The sequence below is a fragment of the Cibotium barometz genome, chromosome 62 (assembly GCF_041138505.1).
Source record: "Cibotium barometz isolate CiBa-2024 chromosome 62, ASM4113850v1, whole genome shotgun sequence".
NCBI classification, from domain to species: Eukaryota; Viridiplantae; Streptophyta; class Polypodiopsida; order Cyatheales; family Cibotiaceae; genus Cibotium; species Cibotium barometz.
Genome location: NC_141107.1, coordinates 34,689,554 through 34,701,339, shown reverse-complemented (window position 1 = coordinate 34,701,339; position 11,786 = coordinate 34,689,554). Strand labels below are relative to the sequence as shown.

At 45.3% G+C, this 11,786-nt stretch overlaps 1 protein-coding gene across 2 annotated transcripts in view; it reads right to left on the bottom strand.

The window, feature by feature from the left end:
* The window catches only part of LOC147604399 (uncharacterized), a 92,665-nt gene that overhangs the window by 968 nt on the left and 79,911 nt on the right, over positions 1-11,786 (bottom strand). Inside the window, exons 25-33 of one of the 2 annotated variants that reach the window (XM_086795242.1) lie at positions 11,414-11,482; positions 11,207-11,263; positions 10,980-11,089; positions 10,405-10,840; positions 10,150-10,242; positions 9,934-10,046; positions 9,606-9,744; positions 1,177-1,373; positions 26-481 (exon numbers count right to left, since the gene is read on the bottom strand). In XM_086795242.1, coding sequence (XP_086651368.1) covers positions 26-481; positions 1,177-1,373; positions 9,606-9,744; positions 9,934-10,046; positions 10,150-10,242; positions 10,405-10,840; positions 10,980-11,089; positions 11,207-11,263; positions 11,414-11,482 — 1,670 coding nt within the window. Of the gene's footprint in view, positions 1-25; positions 482-1,147; positions 1,374-9,605; positions 9,745-9,933; positions 10,047-10,149; positions 10,243-10,404; positions 10,841-10,979; positions 11,090-11,206; positions 11,264-11,413; positions 11,483-11,786 lie in introns of those variants that run through there. The other variant, XM_086795243.1, reaches the window with a different exon arrangement.

Here is an 11,786-nt window from a genome sequence, read left to right as displayed (position 1 = left end):
CTTGAATGCCCGTGGAAAAACTCACCTCTCTGTTGTGTAATCTTTCCAGGCACGAATCATCTCTCTCACAAAATCACAATGTTGACCAGTCTGGATGAGTGCCAAACAATCTTGCAAGGCCTTGACCCTCTCCTTGCAAGAACCAACATAGGATGTCCATTGGATCCATCCCATGCGCTTGCATTTCCATGTGGCGAATCTAGTAGCCTCGGCTTCTCTGTTTCTGCTTTCATCAATATGAATATGACAAGCTTCGTGCCATGCGTTTAAAGTAGAACGGAGGACAGATTTGATCCACTGATGCCTGAGCCTTTTGGCCTGATGTGATTGACCAGCCAAAGACAACCAAACTGACCAAACAGACCCCTTTGTGTGGCGTTTTTGCTTGTTGATGAAGGAAGATATGCTCAAAGCTTGGTAGAGTCTTGCTTGCCATGCTCTAAAAACACCGGAAAGCGATTCCAATTTATGCCTTCGCTCCCTGTTGAAAGGTGGCCAGAATTTCATACACTCAGAATGAGACAAACATTCATCTACCGGCCACATCAAAACGTGGAATTTCCACCAGAAAATTACTTCATTTGATCTGCTTTTCTCAATTTCAAAAAATCCGTTGTGTTCTAAAATACCAAAACCATGACCAGAAAATTACTTCATTTGATCTTCTTTTCTCAATTTCAAAAAATCCATTGTGTTCTAGAATACCAAAGCCACGACCTTAATGATCATGATCAGTATGCATAGAACAGTAAAATTCAGAAGTTTTGAAATATATCAGCAGATAATATTCTGCATACAACATTTACCAAACCAAAAAATTTGATATATTTTGAAAGATTTTTTTTGCATAGAACATCTTAAATCAAACAGTTTGATTATATGTACTGAAACACTTACACGTACTGAAACGTTTACACTTGTAGGCATCTTAGCTCAGGAAAAAACTAAACCCCCAGCCCCCCCTTCCCAGCGCTCCCATGGCCCCTTCGCCCCAGCCACAGCACACACACACAGGCTGCACGCACACAACATTAACAACAAAAAATTTGATCGTGTATTGAAAGATTTTGGCTTTCCTGATCTAACTGATCCGCCCCAAAATAAAAAATAAAAAACGTGATTGCTTAATGATAGGATTATTGCATACAGAAAAGAAATGATCAAGGTTTTTCATACGTCCGGATTGCAAGAACCGTTGCTTCACGTTGTAGAAATCGCTGTTGCTGATGTTCTTCTCGTCTAATGCCAATCTCTCTAACAAGACTTTGCCAAGCCCACACCACTCTTTTTTGTAGCGACTGCAATATCATCAGAGTTGCATCCTGCTCCATACATCTCCAGAAAGCCTTCCACTTTGCGTACTTTAACCATGCCTAAGGTAGAATACAATAAAAAGGCTTCCATCTCTCTCTCTCTCTCTCTCTCTCTCTCTCTCTCAAAATGACCTTGCAGCATAGCAAACTACCACACGTGTTCCACCACACTCGCATTAGAAGGAAGCGTAGGCAGCATCAAGTCCAGCAAGGGATCAGACAGGCACCGCAAAAGGCCAAAGAATGTGGGAAATTTTGGCAGAACACCAAGGGGAAAAAATATGGATTCTTGGGAGAGTTCACACTTGAGGGTACGAGGATACCAAAATTATTAAACAGTTTACTCCAAAGTGGATGCAAGACAAATACCCAATTATGACAAGCTCACAGAAAATTTCTTCCTCTTCACAGTGGAACATATCAGGAGGGGTTAAACAACTTTCAAACCATACGGCAGCTGACGTGCCTCATGCCTGTTTCTCAAATGCCTGCAGGATATACGGGTCCCGTCCGACATGCTTTGCGTATCATCGCCTTATATGAGTCAGTCATTCGACAAGTGAGAGACCCAAGAAGATTATAAGAGGAGATCTCCAGCACCATTGGGGTAAAACAGCGCTGCCCACTGTCCCCCACCCTCTTTGACCTTTACATAGATGAGATCTCAGATTTCATTGACAAGGAAGGAGGCTGAGCATCACTAGCGGACATACTAGTCTCCATTTTACTATATGCTGATGATATTTGTCCTTATTGCAGATTCTCAGGAGTCTCTTCAGAGGCATTCGGATGCTCTACAGGACTTCTGTATGCAACAGGACCTCTCAGTTAACTTTGGGGAAACCAAGGCAAAGATCAGAGACATTTCATCCTTTGGGGCGCGGCTACTACCAGGTTGAGTTTGGCTCCCTCATGTGACCCACAAGCTGGCATTTCAGGCTTTCCCGTGACAGTCTCCTTCCCTAGCCTCAGAAAGGAATACCTTCCTCTTCTCCCGATGATCAGTGGAGCCATTGGGAGAGTGATGGAATTTCCCCCCACTACCGCTTTGTCCCCCACACAGGCGGCCAGGATTCCATCCCTTCACATTTGTATGGCCTCGCCGGGAGAAAGGCCTCACGTCATATCCCTTCTTGCCTTCAAGGAGACCCCATCCTGCAGAGAGTGCAGTACTCAAGCCTCCCTCCCCGTCCTCTTCTGAGTCCACACTCCCCCCTCCCTCCACCTCTCCTGAGCACTCCAACCGCCCTCCGGCAGCACTTGACCCCCCCAGAGCAGAGGTAGTGGGTGAGCTCTGTCCGCCATTTGATTCATCGATCCTCGGAGCCAATAGAGATGACCATCATCACTTCCCCAGTGAGGAATCTCCCGCTAGAGTCCCCACGTGGGCCCCCTTGATCTTGGGGTTGCCAGTGGATTACGGTTTCTTCCGATGTCTTCCTGTGGAAGGAACTGATATTTTTGAAGAGAGTGGCTCCCATTCGGATTTGTGTGGTGTTTCATCATTCCAGGCCATCCACGCCAGAGAGTGGCGTGATGATTCTCCTTTCCCTTGAGTGTAGCCCCAAGGACGGAGCGAGATTCGGAGTCGGTGGTTGCCACCATCCACCGGCAGGCAGTAGAGCTCTCACACCATCTTAATGATCTGCGCATCACCGCCGACGTGCTCACCCATCTCTAGCCCTTGGCTCGGATGGAGCTGGAAGGCTCAAGCCATAGAGATCAGGACACGGAGGTGGTGTGCTCCAACCAAGAGGTGCTGCTCTTTGTGTTCCTTCATATCTCGGTTGTAGTACTCCTCCCCGCTCTTACAGACCTTCATTTTGATCAATGGAGTTCAAAGTATGCCTACTCTCGCGCTCGGACAGAGTGTTGACACATGGAGATAGGATCCACGCCCACCTAGCGCGCCTTCGCCCCAGGACCGATTGTGATTACTCCCCATCAAAACCCACGCCCAAGACTCTTCGAGTGGAGAGCAGTTTTGATAGTTCCGCCTCCCACAAAGATTGATATGCATATAGCCTCATAGAACATTTAGGGTTTAGGGGGGGCCTCAGTGCTTTCAGAGGTGAGGCATGTGACATGTAGAGGCTTTGACCGTAGTAATCACAACCTTAGTCTAACTAAACTGCACTTAATGATGTTTAAGAGATAGACAAATATGTGTCAATGCAATGCAGCTATATTAGATGATGAATGCGGTTACAATGAGATCTGAATAGATCTATGATGCTGAATATGCTGCCTATATGCTGAATATACTGATATGCTGAATGTACTGCTGTCCCACTGTCTTTCCCTTGTCTCCTGGGAAGGAAACGCTGAAGGGATGGCTTTGGGACTGAAGCAATGCTGATGTGATGCTGAAAACGCAGATGCTCTCCTGTTACCTGGGAAGGAAACGCTCAGGAGACAGATGCGTTGGCTGAACTGGATGCGTTGATGGACTGAATGCTGATGATGATGGATGCGCTGCTGTTCTCAACCCTTCTAGAGTAGAAACGCTGAGGGACACTTGGCTGAATGCTGGAATGATGAGGCGCCTGCTTATATAGGTAGGAATGCTGTTGGTCGGCCAACATAACTGCTGTCGACCAGATGCAATTGTCCACGACTGCTGGTTGGCTGCCCCATAAATGAGCCTAAAAATTGCATAAATAAACCATGTGATGCAGATGAGGTGTACACTGTTGCAGGTGCCATTCCAGCCCCATACAATGATGTACAAGCTGAATTAAATGCTTTTAATGCTTGGAAAATGCCTGATAACTCCTGATGATGTTTATGATGCTAAAATGATGCCATGTCACTGTACACCTGAATGGTGTGCACGTGACATTCCCCGCTGCTAAACTGTTGCTGGGTGGTATACCTGGCAACCTTCGACTCCTCTGGGGATCCTTCTCCTCCAAACCACTCCCCCTTCTGTCTTCTGCTGCCGGGACTGAGGTCGTCTGCAGGAGTGAAATCCTTGAGCCAAGACTCTTATGTACTGCGGGAACTGAATGGCAAATGCTGCTAAAACTGCTTGGAAATACCTGAGTCACCCTGACCTGCCTGTGGAAACCTTTCACCTACCATCTCCGTCGTTCCTGAAGCTCTGAACCTCCTGAAGCGATGTTGGAGCAAACTTCCGTCTTCCGTGGAAGAGAAACCCCCTGCTGCTGCCAGAGTTGAAGCCCAAAACTTATGTCCTCCTTTGATGATGGATGTCATTCTTTCCCAGAGAGTTCATGGGTAAACATGTATGCCTTGCAGATGCAAGACTGACTGCTATGATGATGACTATGCAAGCCATGTGCAATCCTATATGCTGTGCAAGAATGCAGATGGATGGGTTACTAATGCATACCTAAGGGAAAATCCCTAAGGGTGGCCTGCAAGATTTTGAGAACTGGGTTTAACTGTGCGGAAGCGATTAACATGATGTCTGACTGAATGACTGATGGAATGAACATGATCTAAGGCTGGTTACCCTGTAACGCTCTGATACCAATGTGACATGTAGAGGCTTTGACCGTAGTAATCACAACCTTAGTCTAACTAAACTGCACTTAATGATGTTTAAGAGATAGACAAATATGTGTCAATGCAATGCAGCTATATTAGATGATGAATGCAGTTACAATGAGATCTGAATAGATCTATGATGCTGAATATGCTGCCTATATGCTGAATATACTGATATGCTGAATGTACTGTTGTCCCACTGTCGTGTCTCCTGGGAAGGAAACGCTCAAGGGATGGCTTTGGGACTGAAGCAATGCTGATGTTATGCTGAAAACGCAAATGCTCTCCTATTACCTGGGAAGGAAACGCTGAGGAGACAGATGCGTTGGCTGAACTGGATGCGTTGATGGACTGAATGCTGATGATGATGGATGCGCTGCTGTTCTCAGCCCTTCTGGAGTAGAAACACTGAGGGACACTTGGCTGAATGCTGGAATGATGAGGCGCCTGCTTATATAGGTAGGAATGCTGTTGGTCGGGCAGCATAACTGCTATCGGCCAGATGCAATTGTCCACGACTGCTGGTCGGCTGCCCCATAAATGAGCCTAAAAATTGCATAAATAAACCATGTGATGCAGATGAGGTGTACACGTACCATTGTTGCAGGTGCCATTCCAGCCCCATACAATGATGTACAAGCTGAATTAAATACTTTTAATGCCTGGAAAATGCCTGATAACTCCTGATGATGCTTATGATGCTAAAATGATGCCATGTCACTGTACACCTGAATGGTGTGCACGTGACAAGGCGTCCTTAGAGGAGAGCTACATAGAGCTATAGTTGGGGGACCCATCAACATTCTCTTTCTCCAAAAGCACCATCTTTCCGAGGGGCATACTCATCGCTATGGGAAGACTTTACCAGGCAGCAGTCACACTTTTTGGTCTCCCTCTTTCGGCCCCTCTGCGACACAGGGAGGAGTTTGTATTTTTGTCAGTAAGCAGCTCTAGCTGGTAGTGGTTGGCTCAGGTGTCACTCACTGGGTGAGCACAGTGGGTTACCATTAGGATTGGAGAGGACTATGTGGGTTTCCTCAATGTTTATGCCCTGAATGCCGCATCAAGTAGAAGCCACCTTCTGGAGTACAGTCCGTCAGGCCTTTCCTCAAGTTGACTTTTGGTGCATGGGTGGAGACTTGAACATGATCGAGTCAACAGAGGACAGACTCGGAGGAGGCATGGCTACAATCTCAAGTGTAGAGTACTGTGCACGGGTTGATCTTGGCACTCAAGGGACAGGACCCTTGGCATCTGCCAGAGTTTGCGCATAACCTCGGGAGCTTGTGCTTCTCCTGGTCCGATATGTGGAGCACCGACTTCAACCTCTCTCGACTTGATAGATTCTATGTGGATGAGTGGGTTTGCAATCACAGGGACATGATTGGCATCTTGGCGAGCACCACTTTCTCTAATCATGCTCCGGTTATTCTGTCCTTGGAGGACCCTTGGAGGCAAGACAAGCATGTGAGCACTAGGATTCCGGACAGCCACATACAAGACCCTGAGATCTACAGCAGGATAGACCAGATATGGGTGAGACTAGATTTTATCTCAAATTCTGCTGCATGCACCTTGGATGCAGGCCTCGGAAAGATCAACATCTTTTTGCAAGAGGCAACACGGGGCAGATTGGAGGGATTTCATGAGCACGAGAGGAGCATTCGGAGGGGTCTTCCTTCTCTCTAGCGTCTTCAAGAGAGTTCCCCCGATAGCCCATTGATTGAGAGTGAGCTTGCTGCCACCCGTACAAAGATCACATCCAAGAGAGGTGTCATAACTGATGTCCAAACACCAACACCTTCAAGTAGCAACTGGGTATAAAAAGACCAAGTATGATAATTGGTGGCTGTAAGCTTCATGGAATCACTGATTTGGGGAGGAGTGTAGGATGGAACATGAGAGAAAGAAGGGGAGAGGTTCTATGGGAGGGGAGCAACAAGAGAAGAAGTAGTTGCAGGAAAGGATGGGGGAACCACGAAAGGGGTGGAGGGAGAGGGTACCGATGAAGTGGTAGCCTGAGAAGTAGGGGATAGGATTCCCTGGGAAGAGAAAAGAAGTCCAGAGAAGTTAAGAGTATTGATCTCTTGAAGCCATATCCTCCAAATGCAGAATCCTCCTCTTTAAATAGGGCTAGAAGCAGCTAGACCTCCTCTAAAACTGAGCCCAGTTGGTAGGAGGATGAAGAAGAAGGAATGCAGGGTGAGAGGGTGGGAAAAAACCAGAAGAGGAGAAAAGAAATGGACCTCCAAGATTTAATGGCACCACAGATGCTGAAAAACACCGCTCTGTGAAGAAAACGCAGCCTGATTGAAGAAAACGCAGCACCACTGAGAAAAACGCAGCTTTCTGATGAAAAACGCAGATCCTAGATGAAAACACAGCTCCCAGATCTGAAAACGCATGTCTTTATGTGTTGAAATCTGACGTTCATGCAGGTCCTAGAGCAGTTCTAGGCTCTGATATCATGTGAGAAACATGTGCTACTGCTGTAAATCTGAAAACAGCATATATATGTAGACAGTAGACTGTAGATGATCAAGAACCTGAATATGAATGAAGGTACAGCACGAGGGAGTCGGGGCAGAAATCAGAGATGAAATGATGTGGGAATGAGACACCTATTTATATAGGTCCTCATGAGCTGGTCGGCCAGGTCCTACAGGCCAACCTAAACAAAAAACCATAAAATGCTGATAAATGCTCCTAAGAATGGTGCAAAAAATAGCAAATAAATATGCAATGCAGGGCCTTAAAAATGGGCCAGATACAAGCATGCAGGGAGTCCATCTAGGGATGAACAATATTTCCAACATGGACGGGCTTCCAGTTTCCTTGTTTCTTTGCCACTGGGATCTCATGAAAAGCAGCCTTCGAGCAGCCTTGAATGAGATTCTGATTACAGAGAGACTTTCAGAGGGTTTGATTCCCTGAGGAGGGTGGTGACGGATCGGAGATCCAAAGTGAAGACCCATCACCCTCCTTGGGACCACCTACAAGATTTTGGCCAAGGCCATCAGCTGGAGACTTCAGCCTTTTCTCCCTGACTTGATCCATGACACTCCGATAGATTTTGTTCAAGATCGGAGCATTTTGGACAACATTTTCACTTTCTGGGAGGCGACAACTTCAGCCAGGATGCGGCAGCTGGACGTCATTGTGCTCCTTCTGTTTGAGAAAGCTTATGATAGAGTTGACTGGAGCTTTCTGGAGGGCATGATGTACTGGATGGGGTTCCCAGTGGAGTGGATCCGTGGTGTTTTAGGACTCTACTCAGCCTCTTACAGCTAGGTTCTCATTCAGCCTCTCACAGTCAAGTTCTCATTCAGGGAGCCCGAGGTGACAAATTCCCCCTTTCTCGCTCAATCCGGCACGGCTGTCCATTGGCACCTTACCTCTTCCTATTTGTCGCCAAGGCCATGAGAAGTTTTCTCTGAGCTCAAGAGACGGGGCTTCATGGATTGCATCCATCCCCATCCATACTCAAGAGGAGCTACTGGACTCAGAGTTTGCAGATGACACAGCAGCATACCTATTCGGAGATGTGGGAAATCTCGAGAGATTCCTAGAGGCGATTGAGATCTTTCGTCACACATCAGGAGCGCAGATCAACTCGCACAAGTCGTGTGGTTTTTGGGTAGGCTCTACACCCGCCCCGACTTGGGGTTCAGTTGAGGCTTTCTAGCGGATCCCAAGGGGCACTCCAGCCCGCTACCTGGGATGCCAGATGAGCACTAATATCTCCCCAGAGCAGCAGCTCACGCCTCTTCTTCTGAGCATTCGGAAGAAGATTTTGTACTGGAGTTCTGGGAGGGTCTCCTTAGCGAGGCGAGTGGTGGTGGCAAACCAGGTCCTCCTTGCCACCATGTGGTACATTGCTTCTTGTTGGGCCTTCTCCCGAGCATGCATTGGTCAGGTACAGTGGTTGATCCGGAACTTCTTGTGGGCCGGCAGTGATGGGAGGCCTGCCTGGACAGAGAGTTTGTCTTCAGTAAATTCGTTGATTTTTTGCAGCTTAACTTGAACTCTCTTTCTTTTTTGGGGGAAGAAAGGACTTTTATTAAGTATAAGAGAAACAAATCCTCATCCCAAAATATAGGGAGATCTCAACCAATCTGGGCATTATGTTGCCCAGAGATTCCCGTGGGGGTCGAAGAGAAGAAAACAACTTGAACTCTCTTTCTTTTTGGGGGGAAGAAAGGACTTTTATTAAGTATAAGGGAAACAAATCCTCATCCCAAAATATAGGGAGATCTCAACCAATCTGGGCATTATGTTGCCAAGAGATTCCCGTGGGGGTCGAAGAGAAGAAAACAACTCTCATAAACAGGTTGCGCTTCACCTGGCACAGCTCTAAATGGACCCTATGTGCGGGGCACATGTGGCCATAAGAGTATGAACCATATCACTCCATATCCTGCATATACACTGAGCATCATATCCTCCAAAGCCACTGTGCGTCTGGCTTGCTTTATTTGAGCTTCAAGCTTAATATCTCCATAATCAATCATTCAGAGCAGCTATAAAGTCACAGTTTTGCAGCCATCACGCCCTCATTCTCACAAGGGTGGAACTACATAAAGCTCAAGAAGTAGGAGAAATAAAATGCAGCCACATAATTTTTAGTTTCTCCACACAGTTCACATCACTCTTTATCCAATCAAGAATGCCCAAGTATGCTATATTTTGTAAATGAAAGCATAAAGAATTAAAAGGGCTATTGATGATCCCTTGCACCTAGCTCCTAAACCGTTCCCCTGAAAGCAATAAACCAAGTACCCTGAATGTTTTGAAAAGAAGGAACTGTTGCTGGTATTGAGCTTCCTCAGTTCGAAACTGCCAGCGTAGCCAGCATTGCCTCCTCAAGAATGTGCAGTGGCACATCGATACCTTTTTCCCTAACGCTTGCAGTTTGGTCCTGATTGATGTAAACAAAACAATTTTATGCACATGCTTAAAATCCAGAAAGAACTAAAGAGTCAAAACCCAATTAAGAGAAAAGTTAAGTGCTCCATGCTTATTAAAATAAACCATTGGTCTAATTAGTTGAAACTCAAAAAACTTCTAGCTAAAAAGGTTTATAAGGTAATAACGACTTATGCTATACGTGTACTCAGTATGTGCTCTCCATTCTTGAAATGCCCGGCGTAGAAAGTTGACCTTAAACCTCTGTTCCTTGCGGTGCAAAGCAATACAGAAAATTGTTCTCTCTCTCCAGTACTGCCATAAGAAAAGATCGTATCTAGAGCTCTATTCTCAATATTGAAATATGAATAAATTTAATTATGGACATAAATTTCTCTCTCAAAGTTGATTCAGGTACCTGCAGAAGAGAATGGCAAGTGTGCCGTTGTTGCAAGCACGCGACCTTATATACCTTAATGGCCTCTAGGTTCAGTTCAAATGCTTTGATCGCCTGTATTTAACACCATGATAACACAACAATGCACGGTTATGCAAGAAACTTATTGAAGTTATTGACATTGGGATGCTATCAATGTTTTCCATTCACCAATACAAGCTGGCACTCCTATGCTACTTGAACAAGAACAAGAATATTGATAATCCATGAACTTACAGTTCTTCTAAGGTGCCAATTCTCTGCTACAACTCCCTGTATTCCACCAAAAGCTTTGGCCAGCAGATGCCGATCCCATGCTCGTTGGAGCCGATGACAGGTAGATCGCCTTCTTGAACAGACTGCAGCTTGTCTAAGCCAAGCATTGAAGGCCCGTTTCATGTAGACATGTTGTAGCTTACCGCAAGCTAGAAGGGAGAAGCCTTCTTTCATTTGGCGGTCATGCATCCAACCTTTAAATCTTTTTAAGACTCTTAGAATCGTGGACCGGCGTCCGAAAATCAAAGCTCTATGGTTTTCTTGCCTCTCCTTCTTTTTCTTGAAGGTTCTTTGGAACCACACTTGAAAAACTATCCGTATGCACCTTTTCTGTCTCATGCATACTACAGATACATGACTCTCAGTCCACTTTTCTTGCTGTTTGATAATATCAATCCTGTATACAAGTCGAAACTTTGGTTATTGAACAAATAGACTAATGCCTCTATTTTCACACCTTTAATCTAATGCCAGATAATGTATTACATACATTTTCTGAGATCATAATTCCATGTAAAGTCGGGTGTCTTATTTACCATTTATGAAAGAGCTTCTGTTTATGCCTTAAGATGGAGTTGTGGACAAGTTTGTTGATAAATTTCATACTTCTCACTGCCTCTTTCCATTTGAAAAATGCACAGGCCATCTGCAAGAGATTACGGACACCAAGACATAACAGAAGTCCATAAATTCCAGGTTGCTCCACAATAATCGCAATGTATGTTTTTTGACAGGATTTCTAATACATCAGATTTTGTATTACCCTGCAATGACGAATCTTATTCACAGCCAATGTTTGATTACTTCGAGCATGCCCTGCCTGCACATAGCACAAAGATGTCAAGTTTGGTAGACAATATGATGAGAGAACTTTTTGTGACCATATAATGAGCGATGGAATTCTTTTTAATTCTTAAATGCTCTGCATCTCCATAAGAAAGTTGTTGTGATCTGAAACTGCTTAGTATACCATGACGGTGACATCCTGCCAGACAAGGAAAGCAGTTCTGCAAAACTTGTTGAATATGTGATTCCTCACCTGCACAAAATCAGCCTTAATTAACAATGCTAACAAATAGGAACTGAAGACGCATGTGATTCATTTGTACAAAAAGTCTTGAATCTACAGACACATTAAATTAGCAGCTAGGCAAAAGGCTTAATGCCATTACTTCCATTAGTGACACACAACCAATGGACGTTTGAAAGGAGGGGATTTCCCTTATTTCCCTTCTTTGAGGTTAAGCAGTTGTTCAGCCCTTCTACTCTGCCTTATTCATACTCTCTTTGATATGTGGATGCTTGAAAGGAGGGGATTTCCCTTCTTTGAGGTTAAGCAGTTG